Raw genomic sequence first — 22,248 nt, 5'->3', positions numbered from 1 at the left:
TATCCCAGCTGACTATGAGCGAGAGGCGGGGCATACCTTGGACAAGTCGCCAGGTCGTCGCAGGGCTGACACATAGACAAACAACCATTCACACTCACACCTACGGTCAATTTAGAGCCACTAATTAGCCTAACCTGCATGTCTTTGGACTGTGGGGGAAACCAGAGCACCCGGAGGAAACCCACGCGGACACGGGGAAAACATGCAAACTCCACATAGAAAGACCCTCGCCGGCCACGGGGCTCGAAACTAGGACCTTCTTGCTGTGAGACGACAGTGCTAACCACTACACCACCGTGCCGCCCTGAGTTATAGATATATTCCTTATTATTATATCCACATTCACTGGATATGAGCAATCATGCACTCTGATTGGTTACTCTACTACTAGTCTATCAGCTCATATACCGTGAGTAGAGAGCGTGTTGCTGAACCAACCTAGGATGAAATAAAAACTCTACTCAAAAACAAAACCCCCAAAAATACAAAAAAGCAACACAATATTAAAATTAAAGTATCTTTTTTTATTTTTCAAGAATTATTATTATAGCATTTTTCACAAACTGCTACTGTCATTTCACTCGTTTGTTTACATTCTAAGCAGAAATGATTTTGTTGGACTTTTTGTATAAAGTTTTTATTTATCAAATTTGCAAAAAAAAATATGTTCTGTTTCTCAAAATCCAGTGAATGTGGATAGAATAAAACAGTTATTTTACCCAAACTCATCATGTGTAACGCAGCTGTGACAAACCAGACACTCGCAGATTATAAATGAACTCAAGATTTTAATGAGAGAAGGGTGATCCAAAATCAGAGTACAAAAGCCAGGCCAGGTCAAAACCGGGAAATACAAAACAGTAATGAGGGCTAGACAAATTGTAGGCTATAGTCGAAAAACCGTGAATCAAGAGGTATGGGCAATCAAAACACAAGGGCTTGGCAAGTCATAGTCAGAAAATAGGCAATAATCGAGAAACCAGGAATCAAGAGAGACGGGCAATCAATGCACAAAGGCTAAGCAAAACTGGAAAAAAACGGAAGGCAAAAAGGGTCATACACAGAGAAGCAATCGATACAATAACGCTCAGTAGGCTTGCATGAAGTGAAGACAATACTGTGCAAAGGACAAGACAGACAAAGGGGTATAAATACAAACAAAAACAAAAGAGTACAGGTGATTGTGATCAGAACTCAGGTGAACCACTCCTATGAAGTGGTTCCGGATTGGTTGACAGAGTGCATCCGGTACTTACTGGTGTGTGAGGGGGATTATGGGAAATGGAGTCCTGAGGGTTGAGGCAGATGGAGGGTGAGCCTGGAAGCATGACATCATGCATGGCTTACAGCCAACTCGGTGCTACGCGCCTCGTCAGTTATCAGCTCATGTACGACTCGATTTCATGGAATAACTGTTAATTATTTTAATTTACTGTTCAGTGAATTTCAACAATGTGACATACCGTTTACAAGGTAATAGCATATTCACACTTCCTCCTGTGGAATTAATGGCAAACTAAAGTGATTGTATTTTGCTGGCTTTCAAACCTCCACCCTGAAGTCCAGAAATGCCAGGATAGCAAGAATGGTCTGATTTTAACTGTTTGTGTTTCAGAGTTGTAAAATTCACTATGGGGAAGACTGGAAGTAAGTTTGTGCTGACAAAGTCCTCAAAAGATGGAGTTCAATCACTGGTAAGGCATGACTGTCTGATAGAAAGACTGTTTTCAAGACAGGTTCAGTACAAAGTAGTTCTTAACTTGGTATGTTATAATAATCAAATAGTAATCAAAATAACCAAAATTTAGCTGGGCAAATCCTAATTCTGATAGGTAAGCACAATTTTACTACTAATTTTTTAATACGACAGCCTTTAAGGTCAAAAGGCTTGTAAATGCATGCTGTGATGAGGCAGTGCAAATGCATGCTCAAACTTTGAGGTTATTAGGGTAAATCTACAAATTATCATCATAATCTGTAGCAGGGGTCAATGTACAAATGCACCACACACATTTCATATACTCATTCACACCTGTGGCAATTTAGCACAGCCAATCGACTGACTAGCATGCAAGATGGAAGGTAACTGGAGAATCTGGAGTAAATCCATGCAAACACAGCAAGAACAAGTGAAGGTACAAACAAACAAACAAAAAACTTTTTCGGGGTATGTATAATCACACGGTCTATTATTCCTGACTTAGCCAGCTCAAAGAGGTGACTTTTAGGTTAAGTCAGTACAGGAGGTACAGTGTCTTGCAAAAGTATTCATCCCTCTTTATGTTTGTCCTGTTTTGTCGTATTACAAGCTGAAATTACAATGGATTTTTGGGGTGTTAGCACCATTTGATTTACACAACATGCCTACAACTTTAAAGGTGCAAATTGTTGTTTTATTGTGACACAAACAATAATTAAGATGAAAAAACAGAAATCTGGAGTGTGCATACTGTAGGTATTCACCCCCTTTCGTATGAAACCCCTAAATAAGAGCTGCTCCAACCAATTCACTTCATAAGTCACATAATTAGTTAAGTAAGATCCACCTGTGTGCAATCAAAGTGTCACATGATCTGTCACATGATGTCTGTATAAATCAGCCTGTTCTGGAAGGACCCTGACTCTGCAACACTACTAAGCAAGCAACATGAAAACCAAGGAGCCTCCAAACAGGTCAGAGACAAAGTTGTGGAGAAGTGTAGATCAGGGTTGGGTTATAAAAAATATCACAAAATTTGAATATCCCAGGGAGCACCATTAAATCCATTATAGCAAAATGGAAATAATGTGGCACCACTACAAACCTGACAAGAGAAGGCCGCCCACCAAAACTCACAGACCGGGCAAAGAGGGGATTAATCAGAGATGCAACAAAGACACCAAAGATAACACTAAAGAAGCTGCAAAGATCCACAGTGGAGATGGGAGTATTTGTCCATAGGACCACTTTAAGCCATACACACCACAGAGCGGGGCTTTATGGAAAAGTGGCCAAAAAAAAGTAATTGCTTAAGAAAACACATTTGGAGTTTGCCCAACAGCATGTGGCAGACTCCCCAAACATATGGAAGAAGATTCTCTGGTCAAATGAGACTAAAATTGATCTTTTTGGCCATCAAGGGAAATGCCACATGTAGCGCAAACCCAACACCCTGAGAAGAACATTCCTACAGTGAAGCATGGTGGTGGCAGCATCATGCTGTGGGGATGTTTTTCATCTGCAGGGACGGGAAAGCTGGTTGGGACTGAAGGAAAGATGGATGGCACTAAATACAGGGCAATTCTGGAGGAAAACCTGTTTGAGTCAGCCAGAGGTTTGAGACTGGGACGAAAGTTCATGTTTCAGCAGGACAATGATCCTAAACATACTGCTAAAGCTACACTGGAGTGGTTTAAAGGGAAACATTAAATGTCTTGGAATGGCTTAGTCAAAGCCAAGACCTCAATCCAATTGAGAATCTGTGGCATAATTTGAAGATTGCTGTACAGCAACGCAACCCATCTAACTTGAAGTTGGAACAGTTTTGTCTTGAGAAATGGGCAAAAATCCCAATAGCTAGATGTGCTAAGCTAATAGAGACATACCCCAAGAGACTTGCTGCTGTAATTGCAGCAAAAGGTGGCTCTACAATGTATTGACTTTGAGGGGTGAATACCTATGCACACTCCAGATTTCTGCTTTTTCATCTTAATTATTGTTTGTGTTACAAAAAAAAAATTACACCTTTTAAGTGGTAGGCATGTTGTGTAAATCAAATGGTGCTTACCTCCCCAAAAAATCCATTTTAATTCTTGTAATGCAACAAAACAGGACAAAGACCAAGAGGGATGAATACTTTTGCAAGGCACTGTAGCTCATAAATCTAAGCTGTTTTTTCCCCTTTATTTAAAACAAAGGTACTCTTATTGAAAATGTATTCATATTCATAATGTATTCATAATGATAAGTCCATTTACTTGTTCTTTATGTAATAGTAATTGTGCAACATAAAACTAACATGCAAATTCCTTCCTAATGACTGGTTTATATATACATATATATATATATATATATATATATATATATATATATATATATATATATATATACAGTATAAAACCCTTATTGAGGAGACCCTTCAGAGTTCCCAGCTTTCAGACGGTTTAGGGCATAGCCATGATCACTTCAGAATGCACCTCAGCCTTGTTTATACGTACAATCTTCACTTTCTCTTCTGGCATCTTCTTTGTTACTCATCATGTCGGAGCAAGGTCTCGTGGACTTGCATTATAACACCTGACATGGCTTGTCTCATGACTTGTTTCCTGAGAACACCACAATAGTATACATTAAGGTATGCACTGCGCTTGTGCTGTCAGAAGCCAACCAGCCAGAAGTGAATTGATTTGCAAGGATTAAGGGCAACCCTGCTCTTGTTGGGCTTGTGAGGAGTAAATCTCAGGATTATAATGTCAAGTAGCGTCCTGGGCTGGGAGAGGAAATTGAATTGTCACAACACTGCGGGTCAGTCCACAACTACTTGTTTAGTATAGAGATGACAATCCTAAATTATGTTTGTGCCCAAGACTCAAAGGTCAGCCAATATGGTGTTCAGCACTTTTGGTAAATTCCTACATGAAGAATCGGCATATTTTTAGACTGAAGAGGATGTATTTTTATGTGGTGAGTATTGCATGTTTTATTATATAGTTTTCTACTGAGTATCAGACAATAGAATTAACATTGCATACATCTTGTTGAGCTTGCCTCAAAAAAATATGCCAATAAATATCATTTTAGGATGGTAAAAGTTAGGTAGGTTTGTTTGTTTGTTTGTTTGTTTGTTTGTTTGTTTGTTTGTTTGTTTGTTTGTTTTTGCAGCTGATTTCAATATTACCTTGAGAAATAGGTCTTTGACAGTTGAACTGAATTTTTCTTTCTATTATCTATTTCTCTTAGAATACCATCATTATGTTTCTGGTAAATTAAATAAAAACAGAAACGAGACTGCGTGTTGGGTTTATTACCAAGTTGGTAATTTCCTTCCTATTCTTATTCTGTCACACACTAATCAGACTTTCTCCATTTAGGATCTAATACACACTTCACTTCACTGTGAAACTGTTATTTAAATGCATCTTACTTCTAATTAAAATAATAACTTATTTATTTCTATAGTTAACAGCAAAATTTAAAGTGTATTTAAAGACCAAGTAACAGGTCTTCCTGTTTCTTTTCATTTTTCTCTCTTTGTTTTTCTTTTCTTGCTTTTGTTTTTGATAGATACAGCATCTTGCAAAAGTATTCATCCCCCTGGAATTAAAATTGATTTTTGGAGGGTTGGCACCATTTAATTTGCACGACATGCCTATCACTTTAAAGGTGCAAATTTGGGGGGGGGGGGGGGGGGGGTTTGTGACACAAACAATAATTAAGATGAAAATACAGAAATTTGGAGTATGCATAGGTATTCACCCCCCAAAGTCAATACTTTGTAGAGCCACCTATTACTGCAATTACAGCTGCAAGTCTCTTGGGGTATGTCTCTAATTAGCTTAGCACATCTAGCCACTGGAATTTTTGCCCATTTCTCAAGGCAAAACTGCTCCAACTCCTTCAAGTTAGATGGGTTGTGTTAGTGTACAGCAATCTTCAAGTTATGCCACAGATTCTCAATTGGATTGAGATCTGGGCTTTGATGAGGCCATTCCAAGACATTTAAATGTTTCCCTTTAAACCACTCCAGTGTAGCTTTAGCAGTATGTTTAGGATCATTGTTCTGCTAGAAGTGAACCGTCGTCCAAGTCTCAAACCTCTGGCTGACTCAAACAAGTTTTCCTCCAGAATTGCCCTGTATTTAGTGCTATCCATCTTTCCTTCAGTCCTGACCAGCTTTCCTGTCCCTGCAGATGAAAAACATCCCCACAGCATGATGCGGTCACCACCATGCTTCATTGTAGGGATGGTGTTCTCAGGGTGATGGGTTTGCGCCACACATGGCATTTTCCATGATGGCCAAAAAGATTACTCTTAGTCTCATTTGACCAGAGAATCTTCTTCCATGTGTTTTGGGAGTCTGCCACATGCTGTTGGGCAAACTCCAAGCGTGTTTTCTTAAGCAATTACTTTTTTCTGGCCACTCTTCCATAAAGCCCCACTCTGTGGTGTGTACGGCTTAAAGTGGTCCTATGGACAGATGCTTCCATCTCCACTGTGGATCTTTATCGCTCCTTCAGTGTTATCTTTGGTGTCTTTATTACATCTCTGATTAATGCCCTCCTTGCCTGGTCTGTGAGTTTTGGTGGGCAGCCTTCTCTTGTCAGATTTGTAGTGATATCATATTCTTTCCATTTTGTCTCGTCTCGTCTCATCTTCTTCCGCTTATCCGGGACCGGGTCACGGAGGCAGCAGTCTAAGCATGGAAGCCCAAACTTCCCTTTCCCCAGACACCTCGGCCAGCTCCTCGGGAAGAACACCGAGGCGTTCCCAGGCCAGCCGAGAGACATAGTCCCTCCAGCGTGTCCTGGGTCTTCCCCGGGGCCTCCTCCCGGGGGGACATGCCTGGAACACCTCTCCAGGCAGGCGTCCAGGAAGCATCTGAAAAAGATGCCCGAGCCACCTCAGCTGGTTCCTCTCGATGTGGAGGAGCAGCGGCTCTACTCCGAGCTACTCCCGAGTGACTGTGCTTCTCACCCTATCTCTAAGGGAGCGCCCAGCCACCCTGCGAAGGAAACTCATTTCAGCCGCTTGTATCCGCGATCTTGTTCTTTCTGTCATTACCCAAAGCTCATGACCATAGATGAGAGTCGGAACGTAGATCGACCGGTAAATTGAGAGCTTCGCCTTTTGGCTCAGCTCCTTCTTCACCACAACGGACCGGTAAAGCGACCACATCACTGCGGAGGCTGCACCGATCCGCCTGTCGATCTCACGTTCCATCCTTCCCTCACTCGTGAACAAGATCCCGAGATACTGAAACTCCTCCACTTGAGGCAGGACTTCTCCACCAACCTGGAGAGGGCAAGCCACCCTTTTCCGGTCAAGAACCATGGCCTCGGACTTGGAGGTGCTGATTCTCATCCCAGCCGCTTCACACTCGACTGCAAACCGCCCCAGTGCATGCTGAAGGTCCTGGTTTGAAGAAGCCAACAGGACAACATCATCCGCAAAAAGCAGAGATGAAATCCTGTGGTTCCCAAACAGGATTCCTTCCGGCCCCTGGCTGCGCCTAGAAATTCTGTCCATAAAAATTATGAACAGAACCGGTGACAAAGGGCAGCCCTGCCGGAGTCCAACATGCACTGGGAACAGGTCTGACTTACTGCCGGCAATGCGAACCAGACTCCTGCTCTGTTCGTACAGGGACCGGACAGCCCTTAGCAAAGAGCCCCAAACCCCATACTCCCGAAGCACCCCCCACAGAATACCACGGGGGACATGGTCGAATGCCTTCTCCAGATCCACAAAGCACATGTGGACTGGTTGGGCAAACTCCCATGAACCCTCGAGCACCCTATGAAGGGTATAGAGCTGGTCCAGTGTTCCGCGACCAGGATGAAAACCGCATTGTTCCTCCTGGATCCGAGGTTCGACTATTGGTCGAATTCTCCTCTCCAGTACCCTGGAGTAAACTTTCCCTGGGAGGCTGAGAAGTGTGATTCCCCTATAATTGGAGCACACTCTCCGGTCCCCTTTCTTAAAAAGAGGGACCACCACCCCAGTCTGCCACTCCAGAGGCACTGTCCCCGACCGCCACGCGATGTTGCAGAGGCGTGTCAACCAAGACAGCCCCACAACATCCAGAGACTTGAGATACTCAGGGCAGATCTCATCCACCCCCGGTGCCTTGCCACCGAGGAGCTTGCAAACCAAACCACCTCAGTGACTTCGGCTTGGGTAATGGACGAGTCCACCTCTGAGTCATCAGCCTCAGTCTCTTCAGTGGAAGACATGACGGTGGGATTGAGGAGATCCTCAAAGTATTCCTTCCACCGCCCGACAATGTCCCCAGTCGAGGTCAACAGCTCCCCACCCGCACTGTAAACAGTGTTGGCAGAGTACTGCTTCCCCCTCCTGAGGCGCCGGATGGTTTGTCAGAATTTCTTCGAGGCCGACCGATAGTCCTTCTCCATGGCCTCCCCGAACTCCTCCCAGTTCCGAGTTTTTGCCTCCGCAACTGCCCGAGCTGCAGCACGCCTGGCTTGCCGATACCCGTCGGCTGCCTCAGGAGTCCCAGAGGTCAACATGGCCCGATAGAACTCCTTCTTCAGCTTGACGGCATCCCTTACATCCGGTGTCCACCACCGGGTTCGGGGATTGCCACCACGACAGGCACCGGAGACCTTGTGGCCACAGCTCCGAACAGCTGCGTCCACAATGGAGGTAGAGAACATGGTCCACTCAGACTCAATGTCCCCCGCCTCCCTCGGAAGCTGGGAAAAGCTCTCCCGGAGGTGGGAGTTAAAGACCTCCCCAACAGAGTGCTCGGCCAGACGTTCCCAGCAAACCCTCACCATACGTTTGGGCCTGCCAGGTCTGTCCAGCTTCCTCCTCTGCCAGCAGATCCAACTCACCACCAGGTGGTGATCAGTTGACAGCTCAGCCCCTCTCTTCACCCGAGTGTCCAAGACATAGGGCCAGAGATCAGATGAAATGACTACAAAGTTGATCATCGACCTCCGACCTAAGGTGTCCTGGTGCCACGTGCACTTATGGACACCCCTATGCTCGAACATGGTGTTCGTTATGGACAAACCGTAACTAGCACAGAAGTCCAATAACAAAACACCACTCGGGTTCAGATCGGGGAGGCCGTTCCTCCCAACCACGCCCCTCCAGGTGTCACTGTCGTCGCCCACATGAGCATTGAAGTCCCCCAGTAGCACAATGGAGTCCCCAGTCTGAGCACCCCTCAGTACCTCTCCCAGGGACTCCAAGAAGGCCGGATACTCTATACTGCTATTTGGCCCATAGGCACAAATAACAGCAAGAGCCCTCTCCCCAATCCAAAGGCGCAGAGAGGCGACCCTCTCGTTCACTGGGGTAAACTCCAACACATGGCGGCTGAGCTGGGGAGCTATAAGCAAGCCCACACCAGCCCGCCGCCGCTCACCACGGGCGACTCCAGAGAAGTGGAAAGTCCAGCCCCTCTCGAGGAGCTGGGTTCCAGAGCCCAAGCTGTGCGTGGAGGTGAGCCCACGCACCAGCTCTAGCCGGTACCTCTCAACCTCCCGCACAAGCTCAGGCTCTTTCCCCCCCAGCGAAGTGACATTCCATGTCCCAACAGCCAGCCGCTGTGTCCGGGGATCAGGTCGTCGAGGCCCCTGCCTTCAACTGCCACCCAATCCATACTGCACCAAACCCCTACTGCTACCTCTGTGGGTGGTGAACCCACAGGAGGTCGGGCCCACGTCACCTCTTCGGGCTGAGCCCGGCCAGGCCCCATGGGCAAAGACCCGGCCACCAAGCGCTCGCATATGAGCCCCAACCCCGGGCCTGGCTCCAGGGTGGGGCCCCGGCTGCGTCATACCGGGCGACGTCACGGTCCTGGATTTTTTCTCCATAGGGGTTTTTGGTGAACTGCTCTTGGTCTGGCCTGTCACCTAGGACCTGTCTGCCTTGGGAAACCCTAACAGGGGCATAATGCCCCCGACAACATAGCTCCTAGGATCCTTCAAGCACACAAACCCCTCCACCACAATAAGGTGGCAGTTCTAGGAGTTCAGTTCCATTTTGTTATAATGGAGTTAATGGTGCTCCCTGGGATATTCAAAGTTTGGGTTATTTTTTATAACCCAACCCTGATCTGTACTTCTCCACAACTTTGTCTCTGACCTTTTTGGAGGCTCCTTGGTTTTCATGTTGCTTGCTTAGTAGTGTTGCAGAGTCAGGGTCCTTCCAGAACAGGCTGATTTATACAGACATCATGTGACAGATCATGTGACACTTTGATTGCCCACAGGTGGATCTTAATCAACTCATTATGTGACTTATGAAGTGAATTGGTTGGAGCAGCTCATATTTAGGGGTTTCATATGAAAGGGGGTGAATTCCTATGCACACTCCAGATTTCTGTTTTTTTCATCTTAATTATTGTTTGTGTCATAATAAAACAACAATTTGCACCTTTAAATGCATGTTGTGTAAATCAAATGGTGCGAGCCCTCCAAAAATCCATTTTAATTTCAGCTTGTAATGCGACAAAACAGGACAAACACAAAAGGGGATGAATACTTTTGCAAGACACTGTAGATAGACCTTTGTCATTGTAATGGACAAGTACAGTACAATGAAATTGGTTGGCTGTCCTTTGCCAGTGCACATAACATAAAAGATCAATAATAGATCAATACTAAGACACACATAAAAAAAATTCAAAAGATATTGCACATTTCAGGTGTTCATGCTATTTGTGTGTCCATGTTCAGTGCTGTTATGGCTCTGTCATAAAAACTGTTTTGTATATTTGTCTCAAGCTTGTAGTTCAGTCTGATCCACATTAGGCTTAAATGATTCAACTGTGTGTTTATCAAAAATGCCACAACTAAGAAATGAGAAGAATCAGTTTCTCTCCTGAACTTTAACCCAAAGAAAGAAAGAAAGAAAGAAAGAAAGAAAGAAAGACCATTTTAAAAAGATTTCAAGGTTAATCCTTTTGTGTTTTGTATTATCCTGTAACACATGTTGGTTCAGCGTACTCCAGCAGCTGCCATCGAGAGACTTACCACAACTACCAGGATGGACGTGAAATGGACTCATTTGGGTCTCATCTTCTTTGTAATGCTGTCTATCATTATGACAGGCTGCTTCCTCTGGCAGTACCATCTGCCCAAGCTAATACCTGGTGAGATTGGCTTTAAATACGTATTTCTCCTAAAAAGTCCTCTTTCAGTTCGATGAATGATATTTTATAATCTTTATTTTTCACCTTCTATTTGAAGGCTGTAATATAAAGGTGCAAATAATGGTTTCATGTATGAATAACTGGTATTCTCAGTTAATGCTTGACCCTATTACATAGAATATATTACAAACATATGGTTGTGTTTCTAACTGCACCTGATAATATATTGTCACTATATTAATGTAACTAGATATCAGTGCAACAAGTGGACTTTCTTAGACCATTAACTAAGGAACACAGAAATGTAAAGGTGGTTTTAATATATGTATTTGTGTATATAAAATCTTTATTTATTTCCAAAAACTTTGCTTATACAAAAATATAATAGCTAATATTATTCACAATAATGAGCCATATGCAGATTTAGTTTCTAAACACAAGCACTCACTTATAAGCTCCTCTTAAAAAACAACCAGACCAAAAAAAAAAAAAACCTGTGGCTAGAATATTATGATGTAACATAAAATCAAGAGACAATTTAAAAATAAATAAACAAGTATTTAAAAAGATAATGAAATATAAATGAGAATTATTCAAATAAACGTTGAATAGGATATTGCCAATATATTGCTGCATGAATAGTCCTCGTTATAATTGTCACATTAATCACTGCAAATGTGGATTAATTTCACGATGAGGTTGAATTAATTTCATAACGAGGCTTCCACCCTCGTTATGAGGCAGCTTATAAAATAGCTGCAATGACTAGAGAGCGCATCCTGTTTGTTTGTTCGTTTGTTTGTTTATTATGATGCTTATCAGCTTACTGCTACTGCATAACATTTTCACAATTGGAAAAAAAAAAACAACAAGCCAAAAGTCAATTAACACAAATTTTGAAAGCAAATGATCATTTATTTCATTCAAAAAGAAGAGATTTACACAAACTCTTTTATCTATAAATATTCCAATTTCCTTAAACTTAGAAAATATTCTGGTAACATTTCTTTGCTGCCTGTACAGTTTATTATGTCCCAAATGGAGCAAACTAATTTTAGTTGAAGGACTTTTTTCAGAACTTCTCATCACACGAGACAGAAACCGTATGCAGATGTGTATACAAAGCAGATAAACTCACAGCAATCCTCATTGCAATTCAGGCTGAGTTTTGTGTCCTGATGTAGTCCTGAAAGCTGCAGCAATACAGAATGAGATGTGCTGAAACTGTCATAATTAGCAGTAATCCTATTTGGTTGGGTTTTTCCCCCCTTTTTTTCTTTAAATTGTCTTCAGTCTGTCAGAGACTTTGACCTAGCAAGCAAATTAAAGCAGTATGGTGCCAAGCCCAATGTCTTTAACTGTAGCTAACGAGCAACTAGGCTACCCCAGCACTGACCATTAATGAGTAATATCAGCTAGATACAGTGTTTGACTTATATTTGACTGATTTTTATAAATACAAAATTTTAAAATAGAATTATTAAATACAGATGCCTAAATTTTGTAGAAATCTTCTTTTCTTGTTTTGATGACATTTTTGATGATTTGATTAAACGTAGACGGCCTTTCAATTTCTTTAAAACCAGGGAAATTTAGTTCCCTCTGAAATTTTATCATCGTGATATATGTTTATTTCTGTCTCATCTCATCTCATCTCATTATCTCTAACCGCTTTATCCTGTTCTACAGGGTCGCAGGCAAGCTGGAGCCTATCCCAGCTGACTATGGGCGAAAGGCGGGGTACACCCTGGACAAGTCGCCAGGTCATCACAGGGCTGACACATAGACACAGACAACCATTCACACTCACATTCACACCTACGGTCAATTTAGAGTCACCAGTTAACCTAACCTGCATGTCTTTGGACTGTGGGGGAAACCGGAGCACCCGGAGGAAACCCACGCGGACACGGGGAGAACATGCAAACTCCGCACAGAAAGGCCCTTGCCGGCCACGGGGCTCGAACCCGGACCTTCTTGCTGTGAGGCGACAGCGCTAACCACTACACCACCGTGCCGCCCGTTTATTTCTGTAATATCTTTAAAAAAAAAATGGCCATTCTGTGGCTGGGAAGTTTCATTTGAGGGGATTCCCTAGCAAATAATGTACATGAAATCGCTCGCTTTGTGCAGTCAAGCAGACGGGGAAGTCCGGTGTGTACATGGGCAAGTGTACCTTTCAGCGTCATCGTCGTCTTCTTCTTCTTTTGGGTTTTACGGCAGCTGGCATCCAGTGTTGCATTACTGCCATCTACAGGTTTACCTTGACCGTGCATTGGCAGTTCCATCATTCTGTCACTAAACGAACAGCTGGTCACACCGAGATGCTTGCTGACCGCCGATATTTATTAGTTTGGTCCTGCGTTTCCTTTCCTTTGCAACATAAGGTCTTTTCTTCTCACTTTCCGTTACTGTAGTCGGTCTTTCATGTTTCATTTGCGTCCTCCATTTTCCTTTCCTGTTTCAATTTTGTATCCCACAATGCCTTGCGCGAACGGGGAAAGCCCACCATGTGATGCATGATGTATTATCTTGACTTGCGTCACGGTGAAGCAAGAAATAATAGTGGAGAATTTAGGCCATGTGGCCTTAAATTCATTAATTGTTATATATAAAAATAAATAAATAAATAAATAAATAAAATTGGAAGTCTGTGATTCAAATTCAGTAGCTTTTAGTCCACTAAACAAAAATAATTGGGTTTCAGAGAAAATTCTTTTTATGACCTAAACCTGAAAGTCAATCTACCTTTAAGATTTAATTTAATTTGTCACATAGAGACAAGGGAAGAACACAGGGCAAAACCCCAATTGATTTTCAACCCCATTTGGCATAGATTATTTATTTATTTACACTGGATGCCCTTCCTGATGCAACCCTCCCCAATCTCGGGACCTGCACTAAGTATGTACTGGCTTGTACAAACCCAGTAACTGGGTATTTTACCTAATCTGCATGTCTTTGAACCATAGGGAAAACTGGAGCACCCAGAGGAAACCCACACAGACACAGGGAGAACATGCAAACTCCCCGTCAGCCATGGGGTTCAAACCCAGAACCTTCTTGCCGTGAGGCCACAGTGCTAACCACTTCACCACCATGCCACCCTAAATGATGTGCCTAGCTATCATCTATTTGTCAAACTTGCACCAGACTCCTCCCTTTTTCCTACATGTCCTTCATGTCCTCTCCCCCCTTGTCCCACTTGCATTCAATTATGAATGATGAAGCAGCCTGTGTGGCAAGTAGGCTATGAAAAATAGGACATTAATCTGTTTTAGGGTTCCTTCTTTTTATTTTCTAACATTTTCCCCTTCATCTTTCTTCAGAGGAAGAGTTGGGGAAAACTCTTAAATCTGAGAAGCTGTGTCCCCGATACCCCAAGCCCACTCCGTTGGAGCACCCAATCCCATACCTGAAGGCAGCACTGGAGAAGGTAAACATTTCTCTATTACAAATCAACCCACCAAAAACACTAAACTCTTATAAGTCACACTTTAAAACTTCCTTTAGGATACTTGAATGGAAACTTGATTACTCCCTCAAAATTAAGCAGTCCAAACCTACTCAACTCATGTGCTCATATTCCTGGTGAAGTTCATATTCTTTGGGTTAAAGGCAGTTATTCCAGCCCATATCGGGCAGTAAAATATTTTTGGGATAGAGGATTTAGAAACACTGGAATGAGCACTCTTGTTGGCAGCTTTTGTTTGCTTCTGAAAGCTGTGAATAATGATGCATTAATATGCAATGTCCTCTTCCAGGTAGATGCAGTTCTCCGGCATAGTATCAATCCTACCAGCCTTCCAACAATATCTGCCATCATCATTTACAATGACACTGTACTGTGGACAGGAAACTTCGGAAAGAGGAATGGCAGTGACCCGAAATCACCACCTCCTAATGAGTACACAATCTACAGGTGAGCTCCTGATAATCTTCTTCTTCTTCTTCTCCTTTTGGCTGCTCCCAATTAGGGGTCGCCACAGCGGATCTTTCATCTCCATTGCTCCCTGTCTTCCGCATCCTTCTCTACCACACCTGCCACTTTCATGTCCTCTCTCACCACATCCATGTATCTCCTCTTTGGCCTTCCTCATTTTCATGTGCCTGGCAGCTCCATCCTCAACATTCTCCTTCCAACATGCTCTGCATCTCTTCTCAGGATGTGCCCATACCATCTCAGTCTCATCTCTCTTAGCTTAATTCCCAAGCTCTCCACATGTGCTGTCCCTCTGATGTGCTCGTTCCTTATCCTGTCCAACTTCGTCACTCCCATCGCAAACCTTAACATCCTCAACTCCGCCACTTCCAATTTTGCCTCCTGTCTCTTCGTTGAGGGTACGGTCTCCAATCCATACATCATAGCTGGTCTCACGACTGTCTTCTACATCTTACCTTTCACTTTTGCTGGGACTTTCCTATCACAAATGACTCCCAAAATCCTTCTCCAACTGCTCCACCCTGCCTGCACTCTCTTTCTCACCTCACTATCAGGTGAGCTCCTGACAATAGGGTGGACTAATTTCAGCTCATTCACAGCATGGTTCTTTATCTTTCTTGTAATTTAGCACACACTCAAATGAGTTGGCTTCCAACTTTACATAAGGTATTCTTCTGCAATCTCTTGTCTTCAACAGTTGCAAACACAACACAATCCAATCCAATCCAATTAACTACTTTACTACTTACCTTATATATTCTCCCAACTCCTCCCATAGGCCCTGTCATTCTCACAGGTTATAGAATTTTTAGAATAATTACTAGTGCATGTCAAAAAATTAGAATATCCTGAAAAAAGTTCATTTTTTCATAATTTAATTCAAAAAGATAAACTTTCATATATTCTATATTCATTATGTACAAAGTGAAATATGTTGAGCCTATTTTGTTTTAATTTTGATTATTATGGCTTATAGCTCATGAAAATCAGAAATGCAGTATCTCAGATAATTAGAATATTTCATTTCGAGTTTGAGTAAAACAGTATAAATACCATGTATCTCTTGGTCTAGCTCAGTACACACAACCACAATCATGGGGAAGACTGCTGACTTGACAGTTGTCCAGAAGATGATCATCAACACCCTCCACAAGGAGGGTAAGCCACAGAAGGTCATTGCTGAAAAGGCTGGCTGGAAAAGGCGCACAAGCAACAGGGATGACTGCAGCCTTGAGAGGATCATTAAGAAAAGTCAATTCAAGAACTTGGGAGAGCTTCACAAAGAGTGGATGGAGGCTGGTAGTGCATCAAGAGCCACCATGCACAGACGTCTTCAGGAAAGGGGCTACAACCGTCACAGTCCTAATATCAAGCTACTCCTGAACCAGAGACAACATCAGAAGCGTCTTACCTGGGCTAGGGAGAGAAAGAACTGCACTGTTGCTCAGTGGTCCAAAGTCCTCTTTTCAGATGAAAGTAAATTTTGCATTTCATTTGTAAATCAAGGTCCTAGAGTCTGGAGGAAGAGTGGAGAGGAACAGAATCTAAGGTGTTTGAAGTCCAGTGTGAAATTTCCACAGTCTGTGATGATTTGGGATGCCATGTCATCTGCTGGTGTTGGTCCACTGTGTTTTTAGCAAGTCCAAAGTCAACGCAGCCATCTACCAGGAGATTTTGGAGCACTTCATGCTTCCATCTGCTGACAAGCTTTATTGAGATGCTGATTTCCTTTTCCAGCAGGACTTAGCACCTAACCACACTGCCAAAACTACGGCCAAATGGTTTGCTGACCATGATATTACTGTGCTTGATTGGCCAGCCAACTCACCTGACCTGAGCCCCACAGAGGATCTACAGGGTATTGTCAAGAGGAAGATGAGAAACACCCAACCCAAAAATACAGACGAGCTGAAGGCCGCTAACAAAGCAACCTGGGATTCAATAACACCTCAACAGTGCCACAGGCTGATCGCCTCCATGCCACACCGCATTGATGCAGTAATTCGTGGTAAAGGAGCTCCAACCAAGTACTGAGTGTATAAATGAACATACTTTTCAGAAGTTGGACATTTCTGTATTGTAAATCCATTTTTGATTGATCTTAGGAAATATTCGAATAATTTGAGATACTGGATTTCTGATTTTCATGAGCTATAAACCCTAATCATCAAAATTAAAACAAAAAAGCTTCAAATATTTCACTTTACATGTAATGATTATAGAATACAGTATATGAAAGTTTAACTTTTTGAATTAAATTATGAAAAAATAAAAATTTTCACAATATTTTAATTTTTTTCAGATGCACTAGTATAACTATTTTACAACTGATTACTTTCTCTTAATGTCAAGAATAAAGCGCATCTTCACATTCTAGACATTTTGAAGTACTGTCAAAAAGAGGAGCCAGGTGAATGGAAGTACGAGCTTGTTTTTATTAACAATCCAAATTAGAAGACAGAGTTGTGGTCCAAAAATCATGCAGGGGTCAACTGATCATTCATACAGAGCAACACAGGATAGACAGAATCAAAATGAAGAGCAAAAGCAAAAGTCAAACCAGCAATAACAACAGAGGAAACAAGACTCAGAATTTCACAGTACAGATTCACAGTACAGATGTAATTATGTATCTAATCACAGCTTCACAGTTTTTAATACATTAAAAAGACATACCGTATAACACTAAATTGGCTGTGTAAGTATTCAATATATTTATTATTTAATATATACAGGGTCCACATAAGGGCGGCACGGTGGTGTAGTGGTTAGCACTGTCACCTCACAGCAAGAAGGTCCTGGGTTTGAGCCCAGCAGCCAGCAAGGGCCTTTCTGTGGGGAGTTTGCATGTTCTCCCCGTGTCTGTGTGGGTTTCATCTGGGTGCTCTGGTTTCCCCCACAGTCCAAAGACATGCAGGTTAGGTTAACTGGTGACTCTAAATTGACCGTAGGTGTGAATGTGAGTGTGAATGGTTGTCTGTGTCTATGTGTCAGCCCTGTGATGACCTGGCGACTTGTCCAGGGTGTACCCCGCCTTTCGCCTGTAGTCAGCTGGGATAAGCTCCAGCTTGCCTGCGACCCTGTAGAACAGGATAAAGTGGCTAGAGATAATGAGAATGAGATGATGAGGGTCCACATAAGGGCGGCACAGTGGTGTAGTGGTTAGCACTGTTGCCTCACAGCAAGAAGGTCCTGGGTTCGAGGCCGGCGAGGGCCTTTCTGTGTGGAGTTTGCATGTTCTCCCAGTGTCTGCGTGGGTTTCATCCGGGTGCTCTGGTTTCCCCCAAAGTCCAAAGACATGCACGTTAGGTTAATTAGTGGCTCTACAGTGAATGTAGGTGTGAATGGTTGTCTGTCTCTGTGTCAGCCCTGCGATAACCTGGTGACTTGTCCAGGGTGTACCCCGCCTCTCACCCATAGTCAGCTGGGATAGGCTCCAGCTTGCCTGCGACCCTGTAGGACAGGATAAGCGGCTACAGGTAATGGATGGATGGATGGGTGGGTCCACATAAGTCCTCCATGTCCCCTGTTATTTGTGGTGCCCCCCAGGGGTCTGTTTTTTGGCCCCTCCTCTTCCTTATATACATCCTGCCCCTTGGCCAAATTATTCGTAACCATAGTCTTAACTTCCATTGCTATGCTGATAACATTATTATGTCTTACTACATCCTCCCCCACTGACTCCCCTCCCAGTTCCCTCAGTCACTGTCTATCAGACGTAAAGTTGTGGATGCAGAATAATTATATCGGCCCCAAATCTTCATTGTCCAAATCCTCCAGCTTCAGTCTTAACATCGATGGTGCACTTGTTAAATCTTCACCTGTTGTTAGAAACCTTGGAATATTGCTTGACCCCTCACTCAAATTTGATCCCCATGTTAAATCCCTCACCAAGACTGCTTTTTTCCACCACTGGAACATTGCCCTCCTTCGCTCCATCCTTTCCACTCATGATGCTCAAACTTTGGTCCACTCCTTCATTCTGTCCTGTGTAGATTATTGCAACTCCCTTTTCATTGGCCTCCCTACTAAATCTCTTCAAAGATTACAATACATTCAGAACTCTGCAGCGAGACTCACCCATACCAAACCATCTGCTCTTATCACCCCCATTCTTTCTTAACCTCACTGGCTACCTGTTCTGTCCTGTATTAAGTATAAAATCTTGCTACTCACCTTCAAAGCTCTCCATAACCTTCCTCCTTCTTACATCTGTGATCTTCTGACCCCTTAGACTCCATCCCGCTCTCTCAGATCCTCTAGCCATAATCTCCTTGCTGTTCCTTGCACTAGACTCTCTACCCTAGGTGGCAGGTCCTTCAGCGCCATGGCCCCCAAGCTCTGGAATTCCCTCCCTCACTCCTTCCATGACTGCTCTTCCCTTCCTTTCTTTAAATCTCATATCAAAACCTTTCTGTGTCATGAACACCTCTCCTCCACCACTGCATAAACTCACCAGTCTTTAGCAACTCACACACACTATTTTTGTGTGTGTGTGTTGTTTCCTTTGACCTATGTAAAGCAACCTTGAGTTTGAGAAAGACGCTATATAAATGTAACTTTTATCCATCCATCCATTATCTGTAGCGGCTTATCCTGTGCAGTGTCACAGGCAAGCTGGAACCTATCCCAGCTGACTATGGGCGAGAGGCAGGGTACACCCTGGACAAGTCGCCAGGTCATTGCAGGGCTGACACACAGAGAAAAACAACCATTCACATTCACACCTACAGTCAATTTAGAGCCACCAATTAACCTAACCTGCATGTCTTTGGACTGTGGGGGAAACCGGAGCACCCGGAGGAAACCCACGCAGACACGAGGAGAACATGCAAACTCCACACAGAAAGGCCCCCGTTGGCCGCTGGGCTCAAACCCAGGACCTTCTTGCAGTGAAGCGACAGTGCTAACCACTACACCACCATGCCGCCCTATAAGTATACCATAATCTTAATAACATACAGTATTGTGCAAAAGTCTTAGACACCCTATTTTTTTCCATACAAACTTTGTTATAGATTTCTATTTTATGGCCTCTACATTATCGAGTCAGTAAAAAACATTTTAGAGTTCCATATGTTCGTTTTCCAGCACAAAATTAAATGTTACAGAAAAAATGTTTGTATCTGAGCAGCATATTACACAAGAGACCACTTTTCAGATGAAAAAAAGAAAACATTATGAAGGCTACTGGGTTTTGGTGCAAAATTAAGAAGTGAGTGTGTCAGTCAGTGTCCAGAAGAACTGTGGCTGGTTCTGTAAGCTGCTCAGTAAAACCTATATCTCATTTCCTTATAAAACTGCACTCATTGTACCTGAGACTACTATTTTTTTTTTTAAGCAGAGGGTCGTCTCACACCAAATATTGACTTTGTTTCATTTACTATCACTTACTACTGTTTATAGTATTTTTTTTTAATGTTGAAACATTTCATTTCATTATTTTTAAGCCATTTTTGGTCGACAGCATTTCTATATACAGTGGTGCTTGAAAGTTTGTGAACCCTTTAGAATTTTCTATATTTCTGCATAAATATGACCTAAAACATCATTAGATTTTCACACAAGGCCTAAAAGTAGATAAAGAGAACCCAGTTAAACAAATGAGACAAAAATATTATACTTGGTCATTTATTTATTGAGGAAAATGATCCAATATTACATATCTGTGAGTTGCAAAAGTATGTGAACCTTTGCTTTCAATATCTGGTGTGACCCCCTTGTACAGCAATAATTGCAACTACACATTTCTGGTATTCTGGTAACTGTTGATCAGTCCTGCACACCGGCTTGGAGGAATTTTAGCCCATTCCTCCATACAGAACAGCTTCAACTCTGGGATGTTGGTGGGTTTCCTCACATGAACTGCTCACTTCAGGTCTTTCCACAACATTTCCATTGGATTAAGGTGACTTGGCCATTCCAAAACATTACCTTTATTCTTCTTTAACCATTTTTGGTAGAATGACTTGTGTGCTTAGGGTCATTGTCTTGCTGCATGACCCACCTTCTCTTGAGATTCAGTTCATGGACAGATGCCCTGACATTTTCCTTTAGAATTTGCTGGTATAATTCAGAATTCATTGTTCCATCAATGGTGGCAAGCCGCCCTGGCCCAGATGCAGCAAAACAGGCCCAAACCATGATACTCCCACCACCATGTTTCACAGATGGGATAAGGTTCTTATGCTGGAATGCAGTGTTTTCCTTTCTCCAAACATAACACTCCTCATTTAAACCATAAAGTTCTAGTTTGGTCTCATCCATCCACAAAACATTTTTTCTAATAGCCTTCTGGCTTGTCCACGTGATCTTTAGCAAACCAGATGAGCAGCAATGTTCTTTTTGGAGAGCACTGGATTTCTCCTTGCAACCCTGCCATGCACACCATTGTTGTTCAGTGTCCTCCTGATGGTGGACTCATGAACATTAACATTAGCCAATGTGAGAGAGGCCTTCAGTTGCTTAGAAGTTACCATGCGGTCCTTTGTGACCTTGCCAACTATTACACGCCTTGCTCTTGGAGTGATCTTTTGCCGCTTTTCCACTACCAATGCGGCTGAGTTGGGCTGAGCCGTGCCGTGCTGAGTTGGGCTGAGTCGAGCTGAGCGGGGCTGTTGGAGTTGCGTTTCGACTACAACCGTGCTGAACCGTGCTGGCTGGAAGTGGGTGGACACATTGGGTGGAGTTAGCGAAAGTGGGTGGACATCAGGTGATGTCGTTAGGCGGCGCAAACAGTGACATCAGTGATCTTTTAAGCGGTAGTCTCACGACCCGGATAGTAAACAATAAACATGGAGGACATGGAGTCGTTAGTGTTGCTGGTCTTGGTGCTGTGGCTTGTTGTCATTGACAACGCCAACAGATACTGGCAAGAGCGTATAGATGAGGTGAGGCGCATAAGGCTTCATAATTCTCGTAATTCGTAATTCTCCTTCTTCCGGGTTTACGGTGTTTACAGATCCCAGCGTGCTCGCGGGGCGTGTGTGGGCATGTGAGGACACTCCTCCTCACCAATCAGTGCACAGGGGAGTGTCTCCTCACGCCCCTAGCCTCACTCAGCTCGGTTTGGCTCGCTCCAGCCCTACTCCAAAACCGTGCGAGTTTTGGGGGCTGAGCAGGGCTGAAGCGAGCTGAGTCGTGCTGTTCTTAGATAGTTGAAATGCGAGCCGTGTCGGGCTGAAGTGAGCTGAAGCGAGCTGAAGTGAGCTGAAAAAGGGTAGTGGAAAAGGGCCATTTGTTGGTCAACCACTCCTGGGGAGGGTAACAATGGTCTTGAATTTCCTCCATTTGTACACAATCTGTCTGATTGTGGATTGGTGGAGTCCAAACTCTTTAGAGATGGTTTTGTAACCTTTTCCAGCCTGATGAGCAGCAACAACGCTTTTTCTGAGGTCCTCAGAAATCTCTTTTGTTCGTGCCATGATACACTTCCCCAAACATGTGTTGTGAAGATCAGACTTTGATAGATCTCTGTACTTT

General features: G+C 43.3%; 1 protein-coding gene across 1 annotated transcript in view; it reads left to right on the top strand.

The window, feature by feature from the left end:
• Positions 1-1,631: 1,631 nt before the first annotated feature.
• The window catches only part of lactbl1b (lactamase, beta-like 1b), a 35,828-nt gene continuing 15,211 nt past the window's right edge, over positions 1,632-22,248 (top strand). The window contains exons 1-4 of the mRNA XM_060909837.1: positions 1,632-1,694; positions 10,673-10,823; positions 14,153-14,259; positions 14,588-14,745. Of these exons, the coding sequence (XP_060765820.1) occupies positions 1,632-1,694; positions 10,673-10,823; positions 14,153-14,259; positions 14,588-14,745 (479 nt within the window). The remainder of the gene's footprint in view (positions 1,695-10,672; positions 10,824-14,152; positions 14,260-14,587; positions 14,746-22,248) is intronic.

Source organism: Neoarius graeffei, chromosome 26 (assembly GCF_027579695.1).
Source record: "Neoarius graeffei isolate fNeoGra1 chromosome 26, fNeoGra1.pri, whole genome shotgun sequence".
Lineage (NCBI taxonomy): Eukaryota > Metazoa > Chordata > Actinopteri > Siluriformes > Ariidae > Neoarius > Neoarius graeffei.
This window is presented reverse-complemented; position numbering and strand designations above follow the sequence as displayed.